Source organism: Carcharhinus amblyrhynchos, chromosome 8 (assembly GCF_965287045.1).
Source record: "Carcharhinus amblyrhynchos chromosome 8, sCarAmb.v2.hapA, whole genome shotgun sequence".
NCBI lineage: Eukaryota > Metazoa > Chordata > Chondrichthyes > Carcharhiniformes > Carcharhinidae > Carcharhinus > Carcharhinus amblyrhynchos.
In genome coordinates, this window is record NC_137331.1 from 54481663 (window position 1) to 54500635 (window position 18973).

The 18973-nt window shown below is 40.2% G+C and overlaps 1 protein-coding gene across 1 annotated transcript in view; it reads right to left on the minus strand.

The window, feature by feature from the left end:
- Window positions 1–1195: 1195 nt before the first annotated feature.
- The window catches only part of kcnb2b (potassium voltage-gated channel subfamily B member 2b), a 309326-nt gene continuing 291548 nt past the window's right edge, over window positions 1196–18973 (minus strand). Inside the window, exon 2 of the mRNA XM_080194094.1 lies at window positions 1196–7614. Coding sequence (XP_080050220.1) covers window positions 5533–7614 — 2082 coding nt within the window. The 3' untranslated portion in view covers window positions 1196–5532. The remainder of the gene's footprint in view (window positions 7615–18973) is intronic.

Sequence of the window (18973 nt, forward strand, 5' to 3'; positions counted from 1 at the left end):
TTTAGCTGATGGCACTGAACTTCCGTACTGCTAATTGTAACTTCACCTGACTAAACTGGGCAGGTTTTCAAATAGAATGGGTGCGATGACCTAGCAGCTGTGGTCTTGCTTCCTTCCCACCTTACAGTTGGTGTTTTAACCTGACCTTTTCCACAAGTGAGTGGAAATCTGCAGAAAGGCACATTGGAGAAGGACCAATTCTAATATAAGTTTAGGCCCAATAACATACTGATAACAGCCTGATGATAGACAGAAGCAGGGCGAGACCTGTTGTATATTTAATTTTATTTGACGCAAAGATGAGTGGAAAAGCGAATTGCGTGGAGGGCGCGGAAAGTCTGCAGAGAGATCTGGATAGGCTGAGTGAGTGGGCGAGGTCCTGGCAGATGGAATATAACGTTAGAAAATGTAAGGTTATCCACTTTGGTAGAAATAATAGTAGGAGGGATTATTATTTAAAGGGTGAAAAGCTGCAGCATGCTACAGTGCAGAGGAACCTGGGGGTCCTTGTGCACGAATCGCAAAAACCCAGCCTGCAGGTGCAGCAGGTGATCAAGAAGGCAAATGGAATGTTGGCCTTTATAGCGAGGGGGATAGAATATAAAAGCAGGAAGGTCTTGCTGCAACTGTACAGGGCACTGGTGAGGCTGCAACTGGAGTACTGTGTGCAGTTTTGGTCACCGCATTTGCGAAAGGATATATTGGCCTTGGAGGGAGTGCAGAGGAGGTTCACCAGGCTGATACCAGAGATGAGGGGGTTAGCTTATGAAGAGAGATTGAATAGACTGGGCCTGTACTCGTTAGAGTTTAGAAGGCTGAGGGGAGATCTTATTGAGACAAATAAGATAATGAAGGGGCTAGATAGGGTAGAGGTAGAGAGATTCTTCCTGCTTAGAAAGGAAAACAGAACTAGAGGGCACAGTCTCAAAATAAGGCAGGGGGGCAGTTTAGAACAGAGTTGAGGAGGAACTTCTTCACTCAAAGGGTGGTGAATCTCTGGAATTCCCTGCCCATTGAAGTGGTGGAGGCTACCTCGTTGAATATATTTAAGCCATGGGTAGATAGATTTCTGATAGACAAGGGAATTAAGGGTTATGGGGAGAAAGCGGGAAAGTGGAACTGATCCACTTCAGATCAGCCATGATCTTACTGAATGGCGGGGCAGGCTCGACGGCCTAGATGGCCTACTCCTGCTCCTATTTCTTATGTTCTAATTTGGTTTCTTTGTGAGCCGGAAAGATCACAAGCATCCTTCTCAGAACCATGTGGAAATCTTGGCCTAGATTTTAGCCAAGAGGTTGTGTGCAAATGGGAAGAGGGAAGAAGGAAGAAAGAGTGCTGTTTTGCAGAAGAGCCAGATTCCTTCAAACACTATAGTTTCTAACTGAAAGGTCTCCCTTAATATTTTTTCTGTCCACAGTCAGCCCAACTGGAATCAAGGGTTGATGATACTGAGAAGCAGATGATTATCAGGGAGTCCAATGATGGAAGGAAGGACCAGATGACAGGGGTGGAGGGTGGGGAACGGATGGTGCTGGGGGTTCTGATAGTTATCTAAGGTGACTGGGGGTTCTGATGGTGGGGTATAACCTAAAGAATGCATGGCTAATTACTGGCTAATTTCGTTAAGCCAGGAGATAACACTCAGCTGTTATCATCTCCTTTCACTCACATGAGGCTTTGGAAACCCAGCCAACATGAGTTAAAATAGTATGACTTTTCAAATTTTGGCAGCAGCCCCATTATATCATCTAAATAACCAATCCCTCTACCATGCACCTGCAAATGGATTTGTTGTCCACTCCTTGTTCTGCTTCTATTAAATTATATATAGGCAAGTCCAAGATGTGTCAGTCCTATTTCAGATTTTTTTGAATTTTAACATCTGACCAGTTGTCCCAACCCATCTATTTAGGGAGTTAAGATTTGGCTGCTGATACCTACCCTACTCTGGGAGGTTTTAACTTCTGGGTTTCATTCGTAATACTCACATTAACCTCACCTCCCAGGGCTTAGATTGACAACTTCTGGCTGGAGTTAAAGTTTTACAACGTGTATTGCAAAAATAGCTTAACTTTATCATAAAAATAAAATGGATTGCTTAGCATGTTACAGGTGTATTGCACATCTGATGCTACTGACTTTAGTGTAGGCATTTGAATAATTAAATTGTGACAGCATGGTTTTCCTTCAGATTAGACAAATTATTTGCTAGAGCCTTATAAATGTGTTATTAGTGCTAAAAAAAAGTGCATTTTGTTTCTTTTTCCTCTTTAAGATTTACATTTTAACAGTTCTGCCTTAATGTTTTTATTTACAGTATATATTAGTGGTCAATCTGAATACAAGCTAACATTTTGACTGTCTTACGAATGGCTCTTGCATTACGAGGCAAAAAAATCCCCCACTTGTTTTCATTCGAAGCATATCTTCTTTGGCAGATGAAATTGTTTTCATTTTCCTTTAAATGCCCCAATCTGCCTGCTGAAGGTCCTTCCATTAAGAGTTTCATCAAAAGCTATTTTTTCATACAACCGCAAAAGCTTCTTTCAGTTTCAAGCTATATTTTACCCTTTTAAATATCATTCATCATCTATCAATGCCTTCAGTCTGGCATAGCCAGTGGTAAAATTCTATCAAATGTTAAAATCTGGTCATCTTTTGGAAAAAAAAATTCTAGTGTTATTTGTCAGTAGTAAAGAAACAAAACATGACATTAATTGCTCAGTGAGAAAGAAACATGATATCACTTTCACGACTTAAGGTATCAAACCACAGGTTGAACACAGATTAGAGCCAATACAGTATGCCCCTACTGTATCAGGACATACTGACATGTACAGAAAACACGGTCCAACAATTCAGGCATAAAGTTTCTGACTGGCATTAGTTTAGTTTGTTAGAAAAATGTCTATCCTTTTAATGCTATAAATAAAACTTACTGATTAAAACAAACTAAAAGATTTGCTTTCAGTATTCTCTCCTTAATTAACGGTTTAGAAGTATTCTCAATACACCACTTAAACAATGACATTAATCAAAGTGCAAATTAAATGTCAAATCTTATATATTAGCAAGTACAGTATCTATATAGTGACAGGAACTTAACAATCTGTAGAAAAGTTTCCATGTGCGCTAGGTGTAAAAGAACTGTAAATCTGTTGTTTTTTTAAGAACCGCTTTACAGTTCAATTACACATAATTCAGAAAGAAACTTTTCCAATATGATGAGAATTAATGACCATACACCAGGAATCTCCAAAATAAACTGTCAGATGGCTCTTTAGGAAAATCTCCAAATGTGGGTAACTTAAATTCTGACCACTGAGCAGTCATCAATTTTGAGGAAGTGGATTATATGTCGTATTACTTATCTTGTGATGGACAAGAACTTAGACAAACGGACACTTAACATTAATAGTGGAGTCAGCAAAGTTTAGAAGGGCAACAATAAATAATTATTCCCCTGAAAACCCTATAAACTTTTTGTAATAGTCTTGGGTTCTCCAAAATACACAAATATATTATTCAAATAACCCATAAAAATAGAATTCTGACAAGAAAAATACAGTTTATCCATTTGTAATGACTATTTGGCAAGTATCAATATAAGATAAACCAGTGATAGACTAATGCTGTGCATTCCGATTCCTGGTCATTAAATCCTCCCCATTCTTTCAAAGCTCAGATTTAACAAAAATATATTAAACTAACAGTTTTATGCAAATCTCAACTTAATATCCTCTTATTACAAATAAATACAGTCTACGTAAAATAGTTTCTGCCCCCTTTTTAATGAACATTTACCTAATCAGGATAGAAAGGAATGATGTCCTGGAATTTCCTCCATGCACTTGACAATATGCCTGTATGGCTCTATGGCTGAGGTGAATAAATTTATAAATATCGGCCCTTATGTAAAATTTCCCAATGCATTGGTGCAGTCAACAGTGTAATTGATTTGTTATTCCATCAGAGTTCATGGGCGGATTTCGCTATTCTGGCTAAGTCTGGTGATGGGTACAGAAGTGACTCCTGCTGGGGGACATGATCCTGCTCCGGTCAGCTTATTGCCTCTATATCTGTGCAGAGTATGACAAATGTCGTGGCATGGTGGGCAGGAAGTCACTGTCTCCACTGTTACCTTATAAAGATCGAAGGTACAGGCAACACATTTAAAGGGCACACAGGCAGCCTGTGCCATCCCTTCCATCTTTGTCTAGCCACTGCTTCATACTTCCTTGCTAACCTTTCTTCTTTTCCTTGGTCACCCTCCATGCAACTTGCACTTCCAACACATTGTCGCAGGCATAGGCTGGCATTTGCAGATGCTCCCCAAAGAGGTCAATGCAGTGGGAACTCACTGTTAATTATGGAAGACGTCAACCTCACCAAATGCATGTCACTTATGTACAGTCATACTTAATTTGAAAGGGGAACTTAATTCCAGTGATATGGCCTTTTAATGAGTGTGCAAGACTTGTTAATTCATGGAAAAGGGCTTCCTGCCATTGTTCAGCAGGAAGCTCAACCCACCTTTAACCTGCCTTTAAAGTCCTGAGAACTTAAAATTAATCCTGACATTGGAAGATTGATTTTTGGCCTTACGCCAATTTAAGTTCTGCCTCCTGCCAGGCTTCCTACCACTGGTGAGTCTGGAACATTCTGCTCCATGGGTCTGCCAGGTGCTTGGGTGTGGGGGGGGGGGTGGTCTTCTAAATGTGAGGAAACACTTTCATAAGATAAGCCTGAGACTACAAGGCAATCGGCATCCATTTCTCTGTTACAATAACTTTAAAATAATTTAAATGGTTCTGTACTTAAATGAGTCTGAAGTATTTTTAATTTTCTTCCCAACAGAACGTCATAGATACCTGGGCACATTGCAGTTTACAGGCAAATTTTAGACATGTTTTATGGCGTTTGCACCCAAATTCTCTGTGCATCTGGGCATATATCAGGAGGAAACTCCAGGTCAATATACTTGTTATTTGTTTACTGGTTGCAACTTAGCAACATGACTTTATAAACCTCCTCCAGGCATCATGCTGTGAAGGAAAAAACTGCATCAGAATAATTGCTTTCCGTAATTGCTTCATTTTATGAAATCTTGGCATATTCCCAACTATTTACAAATTATTATATTTTACAGACTCTAAGCACCTCTGGTTTCTAATTCATGCATGTATATTCAGTCCTTCCTTTGTGCAAATCTTATAATATTCCAGTGTAGTGAACTTGTGGTTAATGATTCTAGCCTTTTCAGTGGAAAGGTGAAAACATCTCCAAACTTTACAGCACTTGGGCTCCACATAGCACCCCGAGTTTTGTTCCACTGTCCTCAAATCTTTTGTCTGCAGCAAAGCAGTCTATGACGTTTCGAGTCAAACAGCGGCTGGATTAAAAGATTCATCATGCCATGCAAAAATATCATTGGCACACGAATTATGCCATTTTATTATATCAGTAACAGGCATCATCCAACTAGAAGTTTTGAAGAACCAGTAAAAATTAATTTTACTTTATCCTTAGTCACATGCTGGTTTCACATGAGGATGAATAACCTCCTTCCCCAGGTGTCACATGAATTTCTGGTGTAAACATGTGATTTTCCATTTTGTATCCAGCTTGGTTATCATCCTTTTTGCCATCTCCTGCTGCATCATATGTGCAGTTTTGACTGGTGTATTTTGGAGAAACAGCATCGACAACAGGTATGTCTTTGATGTGGTTTTCATCCTTGATGTGTTTATCATGCCCCTCAGTGCAGCTGCCCTCCTGCCAGTCACTGTGTTCTTCCACCAGTAACTCTTCATCTTCACCACTGTCTATATCAATGCAACCCTTCCTTGCTTGTGTTTGGAAAGCCAAAAGTCTCTGCTTAGGCAATAGTTGTGGTGACCCTTTACTGGATGTTGTGTGGAAAGCTGGTGCATAAGTACTCAAGGATGGGTTTTCAACCTGAGCAGAATTCTCCTCGAGCAGAATGGTGCTGATATGATTAGGTGTCAATGAAAAGTCTGTGACTATTACTGGCAATGGCCTGGCTGTACTTGGTGGTGTCTGAGGAGTACCACTTTTAATTTCCATAAAATTCACTTTAAGTGACCTAGATTTCAAAGGATTCCTACCTTTCAGTGAGCTCTTGGGGCTTTCCACTGTGCTATTTAAGTTGGAGCAGCCTGGCTGCTCTGCGGCAAAACTGAAAGTTTCATTCGCACTGAGTTCGCAAGCTCCATCTTGGAATGTGCTTTTTTCACTGGCAATGAAAGGCTGATGCTCATTAAGGGGATCAGGACCAGCATGCCATCTCAGGTGCACTTGCTCGCCTATTTTTGAAGGGTGTGGAGACCTTTCAGCTTCAGTAAAGTCAGTGGTACAACTAGCAAAGCTGTCAATGCTAGATACACTCCTCATGTCTAATATTGGTTCTGTGGGAGCAGTGAGCAATGGGTCAGTTGAGGAAGGAACTTCTTCCATTTCTAATTCTTCTTCATGTACAGGTGATTTAATAAGTTGCTCTGTTGTGCTACTATTAACATTTGGTTGAGACTGCGTCTTTGTCATTTGATTGTATATTTCCTCCAGCTTCTGAACATTCAGATGCTGTGGGCTAGAGATGGGGTTATTCAACCGTTCATTTGAGTTATGCGTGCTTAGCTCCTGATATTTAGACTCAATAGACTTATTGGAGCTTGTTTCTGACATTCTCCACCTCCAGTTGCTTGGGGAAAGGTGATTGTCCAGAGGTTTTTCTTGTTTAATTGCATTATCCTTCCCTTTCTCAACCATAATATCCATTAGTTCCATGCTGCGAGCAAATGCATCTTTCAAGTTCATTGAGACAATACTTCCATTTCTTTTGGCTCTTTCAAGGGCTTCTCTTCTCTTAATTGCTTTTTCTTGCCTCTTCTGTTCTTTGTAGAATTCTGAGAAGTTGTTTACAATGATTGGTATTGGCAGGGCTATCACTAGCACTCCAGCAATGCAACAAAGACCTCCAACTATTTTCCCTAACAATGTTTTGGGATATATGTCCCCATATCCAACTGTTGTCATAGTGATAGTAGCCCACCAAAAAGAGGCAGGAATGCTGGTAAACTTTGTTGCATCTTCGTCCTTTTCAGCAAAAAACACCAAGCTTGAAAATATCATAATTCCCATAGCTAAAAACAAAATTAGCAAACCTAGTTCATTATAACTTCGCCTGAGAGTAAAACCCAATGATTGCAGTCCTGTTGAATGTCGGGCAAGTTTAAGAATTCTCAGTATCCTCATAATACGAAATATTTGAACAACTCGTCTAACATTTTGGAATTGGAGCACACTCTTGTTTGATTCTGTGAGGAAAATTGTGATATAATATGGCAAGATAGCCAAAAGATCAATTACATTTAGCGGACCTTTGAAAAATTTCCACTTATTTGGTGATGACAAAAAGCGCAAAAGATATTCCATCGTGAACCATGCAATGCACACTGCTTCAACATGGGCCAGTTGTGGATTATCATTGGCTTGTCCAAACTCATCTTTGTCCTGAAGTTCAGGAAGGGTATTGAGAGACAAGGCAATAGTTGACAACACGATGAATAAAATGGATACGATGGCCAAAATCTGCAAAATATAACAAACACAAAGAACTATTTAGTTTTTTGAATATCTGACAGGAGGTGTTGAAATATTGCAGCATTATGAAAAGTTTTACAAAGGTAAATAAAACAAGGAAAGATTCTGCTGAGGGAGAAAATTTGGTTTTCAAGAAAATTGAAAAACAACAGTTTTAATATTTTGGTTTTGAATTTTATAAATTGACAAAAGTTCACAGTTGTGTTTGTATAGTTTATTAAAGAGTTATTCAGAAGTTATTTTAGAAAATTCACTTCTGGACGGTAGCAGCACATATCAAAAAGTCACAACTGCAATCCCCAGAATTTTCTGTCAGTTAATGAACAAAACTCGATCAATGAATGAAAAATGATAACCAGCATTCCTTGCCAGGAGTGCACTTCTGTAAAATTGGATCCAACATTTACATTTTTAAGCAAATAAACCATTGTGTTAAATTAAATCCATTGTTATTGACTTAAAGTAGCATTTTCAGAAGAATTTTTCTGATGGGGATAATAGGTAATGCCCATTTTTAGATTTATAGCATTTTTCAGCAGACTGCTACTTTTGACACTAACAGTACTAAACTGATAAAATAATAAGAAATTAACAACAATATTGGCACTTAATGGTAGAACATACTTACCTTATTTTGTTTTCTTTGTAAATGGATACATTTATCTCATTAGAGGTAGAGAATGTGATGGTGGTGCCTGATGCTCTGAAAGAGATTGGTGCCTGTTCCCAGAACACTGATTGCAGAGGCCTAAGGTCTTACATTATGCATAAGGTGTACACTGCACCCCATGCAGGCAGTAAACACAAAGGGATAGATGCTTGCAGACTCAAGAAGCCACCAAAATCCAAGCAAATGGGACAGCTGCCATAAAATGGCTGATGTTCCTGGACATGCTCTATCCATGCAGAGCCAGTTTAAGTACATTGTAGTGGAAGGGGACAATGCCATGCAATAAGTGCATCTGCACTTTGCCTAGCAGTTCCTTACTTTGTGTAACTGCTGCTCCTCTTAGCTCCCCAGACATTTTCTCTCTCTACCCCTGTAAAGTGTCTAATGAACAACAGGAAGGCAACAGCCCTTCACCGTGACAATACACTTACGGTACACCAGTAAATTATGGTAATGACTAATGTGCTTTATGCAGTATGGTATAAAATGTACAGTCAGATTTATAGAAGCTGTGTTGGGCTGGTCTTTTGGTATCTGAATCACATTATTGATCCCCAAGTTTTCTATTCTTAGGGAAAGTTCCTCACTGAGAAGTGCATGCTGGCAATTCAGATGTATGTTGCACAAATAAAGGTTGAAAAATTGTGCACAGTATGCAACCATATTTCCAAAATACAACACTGGCAGGTAAAGATCTAACTGCTACTACAAAGACAACTTCTCATTTCACATTACAGGCCATGGGATGGAATTGAGTGGCGTGATGTGGGTCCCACACATTGGTTGGAAGACTAGATTGGAGTCCCGTATCAACTTTCTACAGGAGGTTCTATACTGTTATGAGATAATCACTTATCTGGATCCCACTGAACTGAGACCAAGATGGTTGGAAATCCTGTGCCCAAAAGCTGCTTGCCAATTAGTGGCCAGCAACTCTTCAGCACCAGCACCAACAATGCCAATACAAGTGATGGACATACTGTCAGTATTTCATAGGTGTCTACTCAGAAAATTGGTGATGGAATATTTGGAGTTAGTTGATTGGACGAATTGGGGATTTCAGGGCTGGATGGAGAGCAGGAAAGGGGATGGTGGCAGTAAGGGCAGGGGATGGCTTACTGGGAGGCCCTTCCCTTCCCAATATTGAGTTCATTGATCAGGTATAAAGCACCTTTGAACAAGCAAAGGTCCCTGGAAGGTAGCAGGAAAGGCCCCTGGCTACTGAGGATTGAATACCAGCAGTGGCAGGATGAGGACCCAAAGGACCTCAGTTAGTCTATGGTGAGGAAAGCCATCCTCCAACCTCTAGATTTAATCTGACAGAGGTGAGAAGGCAGTGGGATTGCCACTGCATATCATCCCACCCTATCTAATGGACAATTCCGAGTCCCATGTATTAGCTACTGGCTATAAAGATATGCAGATAACACCATCAACTTGTCATTAATGTATAATTTTCCTAAGATTAAATCAGTAATTACTTTATGATTAATAGCTCAAATATAGACATGGCATTATGGCAGAAGAATGAATGCATTCAATTAAGTGGCAATTTTCCTCTTTTTTCCTTATTTAATAGTTAATAATGCTGTATTTAAAATTCAGTGTCTTAAAAATTATTGAAGTGGAAATAAAAATTTTAGCCTGTTTTTTCTTGTGAAACCAGTGAGGAGCCAACAACTGTCAGACATTGTACTTACGACATTTAATTTTATAATTTTATCCTGGTTGTACACTACATGCACAAAAACTGTCAGATTTATACTGTTAAATGATAGAAATCAATAATTTAAATATACTCATTGAAATCTGTAAGTTAAACAGATTCATTGATATTCCCAAATGAATGGGAGCTGTCCGATTATTTCTGATATTTGTTATAGATCTGATGCAATAAAACATAGCACAGATTGATTAGCTTCATTCAAGCAATTTGCTAGAACAGAAAGTGGTATCATTTTATTTTGCTTTCTCAATCTCCTATTTTTCACTTCCTCTTAATCCAATGCTTCTCTTCTTTCTATTTCTTCTTCTATATCTAATTTGATAAAGAATGAATCTGCTCTAACATGCAATTCTGCTCAATCCTTGTGCTATATGTTTCACAATCCTATCAGATTGGTTAAAGAGACAGTTGCTTATCCTATTCCCCCAGATTGCTGAAGTTTCCCTCAGTAAAACATTATCAGCATGTACTTTCAGCAACTTGACAAGCAAAGGTTTAAAAAGTGTAAACATTCAAGGGCAAGTCTAAAATTAGCCTTATTAGATTCACTTTTACAGAAAACTAGGTCACCACTGGATTTTAATAAACTAACACGAACATTTATAACTTGACCAAGTGGTTATGATTGGGTAAAGTGAAGGCTATAGATCAAAGCAAACAGCATTGATTTAGCATTTGGAAATAATTGTAGAATTAGGTCAGTGATTCTATTCTGAATAGCATTTGACATTTTCTCTGCGCTGCTCTAAGTTTTGGATTCTTTAAAGAAGTAGTTCCCACCATCTGTAATGTTTCAGGACAATAAACCAGAGGAAAAAAGCTAATTTAAACATCATCTCGTTTACTTCCGTTTTGGGTTGCAAATACAAACAGAAGACACTGGAAATGCAGATTAATTGACAACAAACAGATGAAAGATAGGCAGATCTTTCTAGTGAAGAATCATTCTGCGCAGCATCAAAACCAGTTCTCTCCTTTTCCCATGTTATTAGACAGATCTTGTGTTTCTGATATTTTTCTATTTTTTGTATACTTTGTTTCTCTGTGGATTTCCAGTACTCACCATTTTCTGACAGATTTTTGTCAGGTACAGGTATCACGGGTTTTCAGCAAAGTAAATGAAGGCCAGGTACAGGTCATTCATGATCTAACTGAATGGCAGAACATGTTTGAGGGATTGAATGGCCTACCCCTTTTTCTGTGTTCTGTGTTCCGATGTCATAAAATTCCCAAAAGACTTGACAATGTTAGTGGTGGGTGAGAATTTTAAAAATCTACCCAAGGTGTCAGCATTAAGCATGCCCAGGTTAGGTTTACCAATCCAGCGGCAGAGTAGCTCCTTCTGCTATGCCTTTGTTTTGTATCTTTGCAGAGCAGGCACTGCTACACTGGTTTGAAATTTCCAATCTTCACAAAGCCATCCCTTTGCCCTCCAAATGAAATTCACACTCTCTTAGAGCTTGGAGACTACCCAAATTGAATTACACAAGTCCTTTAAGGCTGGAAGAGAAAATAAACTGTCATTGCATTAGGCTGAGCTGCATGTGATGTCAATTCCCAAAAGTAAAGATTCAGAATGCAAAATTACTCTGCCACCCTTGCCGCACTCTATTATATTGTATTTTTAACTGGTTTCAAAGAGGTACAAAAGACGAGACTGTGTCTTTTAGAGAGAGTTTGATGTAATCTTGAGGAAGTTTCATTAAATATTAACTTTACAATAAAAAGTAAATGCCATGGCAACTGATGAAATGTACTCTAGTATTAAACATTCAAAAGCTTTTACAGTATTTTCTTGTAGCACATCAGCACAGAATTGCTTTATTGCTTCTTGCCTGCTGTACTATCACATCAATTGCTGTGATTTTGTGCCTCTGGTTTGTCAAACAGTATTGCAAAATCAATGCTTGCAGAGACAGGAATAGAGACAGCTTCATTCAGTTCACATCAATGTAGACTTTTCATGACAAATGCTGGCAACTTTAAGCATGTGCAGACTCATTTTTGGAGACAGGTTTTTATACCACAAACTTAAGTCATTCTCATTAGCTTCAAAAGTTTTGAAAATGTCATCTACAACATGAGGAAATGACTTTTAGCATATACTTTAGCTATTAAAGAGACTCTGAGAAAGCCAACATGAGGTTTTCAATTGCAATATCTCTTTTGTCCATCTTTAGCACAAGATGACATCTTAGTAAAGGAATTGAACTGTAAGCTGGGAATGGGTTGGCCATCTCAAAGTGGATGAGTGGAGGCTGCATATACCATTTCAACAAAAACTGCTTCTAAAAAGCACTTGAACACTAAATCTGCAGGCCTCCAGTTTAAATTAAATAAACAGATTCATCTCAAGATTGCAAATAAAAATCAGACTTTCAAACTGTTAAGTTTTATTAGTAAAGTAGCTAATTAGCCCTTTTCACATCAGTTTCCAAAATAATCCCTTGACTTGAGATAATCAAATTAATCAACAGGTGAATGTTGAGGAGTGTGGCTATATGAAGGAGCTCAATTCATACAAGTAGAGATGCTTTAGTAATATATATTAAATAATAATAGACTACAATATATGTACAGATGGTCTGAAAGGGACAGATAGATCAAAGTAATGTGTGAACCTTCATTAAGAAGGTTCTGATGAAGGTTTAGGCCCAGATTGATGGCCTATCTTTCCCTTTCAAATGTTTATTGACCAGTTATTTCAAACATTTTTTGTTTTTATTCCTGACATGCAATATTCAGAGTTTTCTTTTTGCATTGATTTTAATACAACTACTTAATGCACTCAAGGATGTGCTCTTGTACAAGGAACACAAAGTTAGCATGCAAATATAGCAAGAAATTAGGAAGGCAAATGGAATGTTGGTCTTTAATGCAAAGGGATCGGAGTAAAGTATTAAAGAAATCTTGCTACAGGGCATTGGGGAAACCAGGCCATGAATACTGGGGGGAATTCTCCAGTCCTGTCCCTGGTAGGACCTGTTGCAAGCAAAAACAGAAAATTTGGCATTTTAGCCAGAACTCCATTAACTTTCAGCGGCAGCTGCGAATCAGGATGGAAGGCCACTAGGTCCAGTTTTGGCCTCCAAATTGATGGAGGCACTGCATGGAGAAAGCTAAAAAAAGGTGCAATGTGTAGACATGTTCTTTCTGTTTGCAAAGGAAAGGGCCCTGTGTGTGAATATATACTCACTTAATTTAAACAAAAGCTTGGCAGTTAACTGTTCCCTGATGCATTCTTTATAGCAACACTTTTACAAATCAATGTCAACAAATCAGCACCCTCTTCTCATACATATAAATTGCTGCTCCCTTTGAGATTTGCTATTTTTGTGAATCTTACCTGATGAGTACAAGCTGAAAAGTTTTAACAGCATATCTCTTTTTTTAGCAATACTCAAAATACCAGTACATTCAGTGCAACAAGGCTACATTGGACATATTTTTATACTTATGGTTACTTTCTAAATTTTTAAAAACTGGTTACTTGCTTTTAAAATGGCTGAAGCTGTGTGTAACTGTGACCTTTGCATGACAAGAACTATTAGGCAGTATCACAGCACCTTGTGCCTTGTTATCTCCAATGACATACTAACAACACCTGTAGGCTGCGAGACCAAATTTAAATGGAATCATTCAAATGTCATCTGCACTTTATAAGCTGGATTACTCAGAAAAAGAACCCTGCAATTTGCCTTTAAATTCTTAGTGAATAGAACATTAACAATGTCAAAATGGAGAGGTGGGGAATCATGTGGCATAGTCCAGTTATACTGTCCTGCTGTACTGCAAATCAGTTTGCTTTCCTCCATCTACCCAAGCAGCAGCTCAGAAAAGGGGCTCTGTCCAGGTTCAAGTTTATAGTTATGTATTCATTATTCACAAGTAGGCTTACATTAACACTGCAATAAAGTTACTGTGAAAATCCTCCAGTTACCACACTCAGATGTCTGTTTGGGTACACTGAGGGAGAATTTAGCATGGTCAATCCACCAAACCAGCACATCTTTCAGACTGAGAAACCGGAGAATCCAGAGGAAACCCATGCAACACAGGGAGAACATGCAGACTTCACACAGACAGTGACCCAAGCCGGGAATTGAACCCTGTTCCTGGCACTGTGAGGCAACAGTGCTAACCACTTCATAGAACCATAGAACCAAAGAAAATTACAGCTCAGAAACAGGCCCTTTGGCCCTTCGTGTGCCAAACCATTTTTTGCCTAGTCCCACTGACCTGCACCTGGACCACATCTTTCCATGTCCCTCTCATCCATGAACCCAATCAAATTTTTCTTAAATGTTAAAAGTGACCCCGCATTTATCACTTTATCCGGCTGCTCATTCCACACTCCCACCACTTTCTGTGTGAAGAAGCCCCCCCTAATATTCCCTTTAAACTTTTCTCCTTTCACCCTTAACCCATGCCCTCTGGTTTTTTTCTCCCCTAGCCTCAGTGGAAAAAGCCTGCTTGCATTCATTCTATCTATATCCATCAAAATCTTATACACCTCTATCAAATCTCCCCTCACTCTTTTACGCTCCAGGGAATAAAGTCCTAACCTATTCAATCTCTCTCTGTAACTCAGCTTCTCAAGTCCTGGCAACATCCTCGTGAACCTTCTCTGCACTCTTTCAACCTTATTTACATCCTTCCTGTAACTAGGTGACCAAAACTATACACAATACTCTAAATTCGGCCTCACCAATGCCTTATATAACCTTACCATAACACTCCAACTTTTACACTTGATACTCCAATTTATAAAGGCCAATGTACCAAAAGCACTCTTTCAGACCCTATCCACCTGTGATGTCACTTTTAGGGAATTCTGCACCTGTATTCCCAGATCTCTCTGTTCAACTGCACTCTTCAGAGTCCTACCATTTACCCTGTACGTTCTACTTTGGTTTGACCTTCCAAAGTGCAATACCTCACATTTGTCTGCGTTAAATTCCATTTGCCATTTTTCAGCCCATTTTCTAGTTGGTCCAAATCCCTCTGCAAGCTTTGCAAACCTTCCTCAATGTCCACTACACCTCCAATCTTTGTTCATCAGCAAATTTGCTGATCCAATTTACCACATTATCATCCAGATCATTGATATAGATGACAAACAACAATGGATGCAACACTGATCCCTGCGGCACACAATAGTCATAGGCCTCCACTCAGAGAAGCAATCCTCCACAACCACTCTCTGGTTTCTTCCATTGAGCCAGTGTCTAATCCAATTTACTACCACCCCATGTATACCTAGTGACTGAACCTTCCTACTAACCTTCCACGATGGACCTTGTCAAAGGCCTTGCTAAAGTCCAAGTAGACAACATTCACCACCTTCCCTTCATCCACTTTCCTGGTAACCTCCTTGAAAAACTCTAATAGAATGATCAAACATGACCTACCATGCACAAAGCCATGTTGACTCTCCCTAATAACTCCCTGTCTATCCAAATATTTGTAGATCCTATCCCTTATCACACCTTCCAATAACTTGCCCAGCACCGATGTCAAACTTACTGGCCTATAGTTTCCCAGATTTCTTTTGGAACTTTTTTTCAACAACGGAACAACATGAGCCCCTCCAATCATCCGGCACCTCCCCCATGAATACTGACATTTTAAATATGTCTGCCAGGACCCCTGCAAGTTCACTACTAGCCTCCCTCAAGGTCTGTGGGAATACCCTGTCCGGTCCTGGGGATTTATCCACTCTGATTTGCCTCAAGACAGCCAGCACCTCCTCCTCTTTAATCTGTAAAGGTTCCATGACCTCCCTACCTGTTTGCCCTATTTCCGTAGACTCCATGCCTATTTCCTCAGTAAATATAGATGCAGAAAACCCATTTAGTATCTCCCCCATCTCTTTTGGTTCCATACACAGTCTACCACTCTGGTCTTCAAGAGGACCAATTTTATCCCTTACTATTCTTTTGCTCCTAACCTACCTGTAGAAGCTCTTTGGATTTTCCTTCACTCTGTCTGCCAAAGCAACCTCACATCTTCTTTTAGCCCTCCTGATTTCCCTCTTAAGTAGCTTCTTGCACTTTTTATACTCCTCAAGCATCTGATCTGTTCCTTGCTGCCTGCATTTTTCACACAACTCTTTCTTCCTCTTAATCAGCGTTACAATCTCCCTCGAGAACCAAGGTTCCTTATTCCTATTTACTTTGCCTTTAATCCTGACAGGCACATACAAACTCTGCACTCTCAAAGTTTCTCCTTTGAAGGCCTCCCACTTTCCATTTATATCCTTACCAGAGAACAGCCTGTGCCAATCCACACGCCCCAGATCCCTTCATTTCATCAAATTTGGCCTTTTTCCAGTTCAGAACTTCAACCCAAGGACCAGATTTATCCTTATCCATGATCAGGTTGAAACTAATGGCATTATGATCACTGGATCCAAAGTGTTCCCTCACACTCACATCTATCACCTGCCCTAACTCATTTCCCAATAGGAGATCCAATATCACATCCTCTCCAGTTGGCACCTCTACATACTGATGTAGAAAATTCTCCTGAACACATTTTACAAACTCTACCCTATCTAAACCTTTAACAGTATGTGAGTCCCAATCTATATGTGGAAAATTAAAATCCTCTACTATCACAACTTTGTGTTTCTTGCAGTTGTCAGCTATCTCTCTGCTGATTTGCTTCTCCAATTCTCTGACTATTGGGTGGTCTATAATACAACCCCATTAAATGTGGTCATATCTTTCCTGTTTCTCAGCTCACCCATAGGGCCTCTGTAGACAAGCTCCCTAATCTATCCAGCCTGAGGACCGCTGTAACATTTTCCCTGACCAACAATGGCACGCCCCCACCTTTTATCCCTCTGCCTCTATCACGCCTGAAACATTGGAACCCTGGAACATTGAGCTGCTAGTCCTGCCCCTCCTGTAGCCAAGTTTCACTAATGGCTATAATGTCATATTTCCACGTGTCAATCCACGCCTTCAGCTCATCTGCCTTCCCCACAATACTCCTGGCATTGAAGTAGACACATCTCAAAAGACTTTTTCCACCACACTTAACCATTCCATTTGTGATTTTGCTTAAACTAACCTGTCTTTTTACCCCCGCTCCACTATCTGCTCTGGCACTCTGGTTCCGTCCCCCTGCAAATCTAGTTTAAACACTCCCCAATAACACTAGCAAACCTCCCTGAAAGTATATTGGTCCCCTTGTAGTTCAGGTGTAACCCGTCTCTCTTGTATAGGTCCCACCTGCCCCAGAAGAGGTACCAATGATCCAAGAATCGGAAACCCTGCCCCCTACACTAGTTCTCAGCCACGTGTTCATCCGCCCAAGCATCCTACTCTTACCCTCACTGGCATGTGGTACAGGTAGCAATCATGAGATTACTACCCTCGGGGTCCTGCTTTTTAACTTCCTTCCAAGCTCTCTATACTCTCTCTTTAGGACCTCCTCACTCTTCCTACTTACGTCATTGGTACTGATGTGTACCACGACATCTGGCTAATCACCTTCCCACTTTAGAGCGCTGTGCACGCGATCAGAGACATCCCTGACCTTGGCACCTGGGAGGCAACAAACCATGCGGGAGTCTCTGTCCCGTCCACAAAACCTCCTGTCTGTACCTCTGACCATTGAGTCCCCTATCACTACCGCTCTCCTCATCTTCCTCCCGCCCTTTTGCACTGCAGAACCAGATTCAGTATTAGAGTTCCGGCTGCCGCAGCTTGTTCCAGGTAAAGCATCCCCCACAACAGTTTACAATTCAGTATATCTGTTGTGGAGGGGAATGGCTACATGGGAGCCCTGCTCTGCCTGTCCTTTCACATTTCCATTCCCTCTTCTTACAGTAACCCAATTTCCTGTGCTCTGCTGCTTAGGTGTAACTACCTCCCTAAAGCTACTGTCTATATATCTGTCATTCTCCTGAATTAAACGGAGGTCATCAAGCTCCTTCTCCAGTTCCCTAACACGATTTGCTAGCAGCTGCAGCTGGATGCATCTCTTGCAGGTGTTGTCGTCAGGGATACCAGAGGTCTCCCTGATCTCCCACATCCTGCAAGAGGAATATTCCAACATGTTGTCTGGCATTTTTTTTTCTTACTCTAAAAAACAAGAATAAACTTTCCAAAAAGAAAAAAAAGCTACTCTCGTCTCTGCCTGTTCTCGCCTAATCCCATTGAGCTAAAACCCTTCAACCTTCACTCTGTTCCCTCTCACTCCGCTGCCCGCTGTATAGAGTGGCCTGCTGGTTATAGTTCCCTTTCACCACTAGTTGGTGTCAGGTGCCTGCGCAGTTTTCCCAGTTAAAAAAACTTTTGAAAGGAAGAAAGCCCGCGAAAAATCTTAAACTTAACAAATAAATAAATAAATACACAAACACTAGCTGCCTTACCTCAGCACGAATCTCTCCCTCTCAAAACTTGCTCTGGTCGCAACAAGTGCTTGGTTAGAACCATAGAACACTACAGCACAGAAACAGGCCTTTTGGCACTTCTTGACTGTGCCAAACCATTTTTCTGCCTAGTCCCACTGACCTGCACCTGGACCATATCCTTCCACACCCTCTCATCTATGTACCTGTCCAAGTTTTTCTTAAATATTAAAAGTGAGCCCGCATTCACCACTTCATCTGGCAGCTCATTCCACACTCCCACCACTCTCTGCGTGAAGCCCCCCCCTAATATTCCCTTTAAACTTTTCCCCCTTCACCCTTAACCCATGTCCTTTAGTTTTTTTCTCCCCTAGCCTCAGTGGAAAAAGCCTGCTTGCATTCACTGTATCTATACCCATCATAATTTTATACACCTCTATCAAATCTCCCCTCATTCATCTACGCTCCAGGGAATAAAGTCCTAACCTATTCAACTTTTCTCTGTAACTCAGTTTCTCAAGTCCTGGCAACATCCTTGTAAACCTTCTCTGTACTCTTTCAATCTTATTAATATCCTTCCTATAATTCG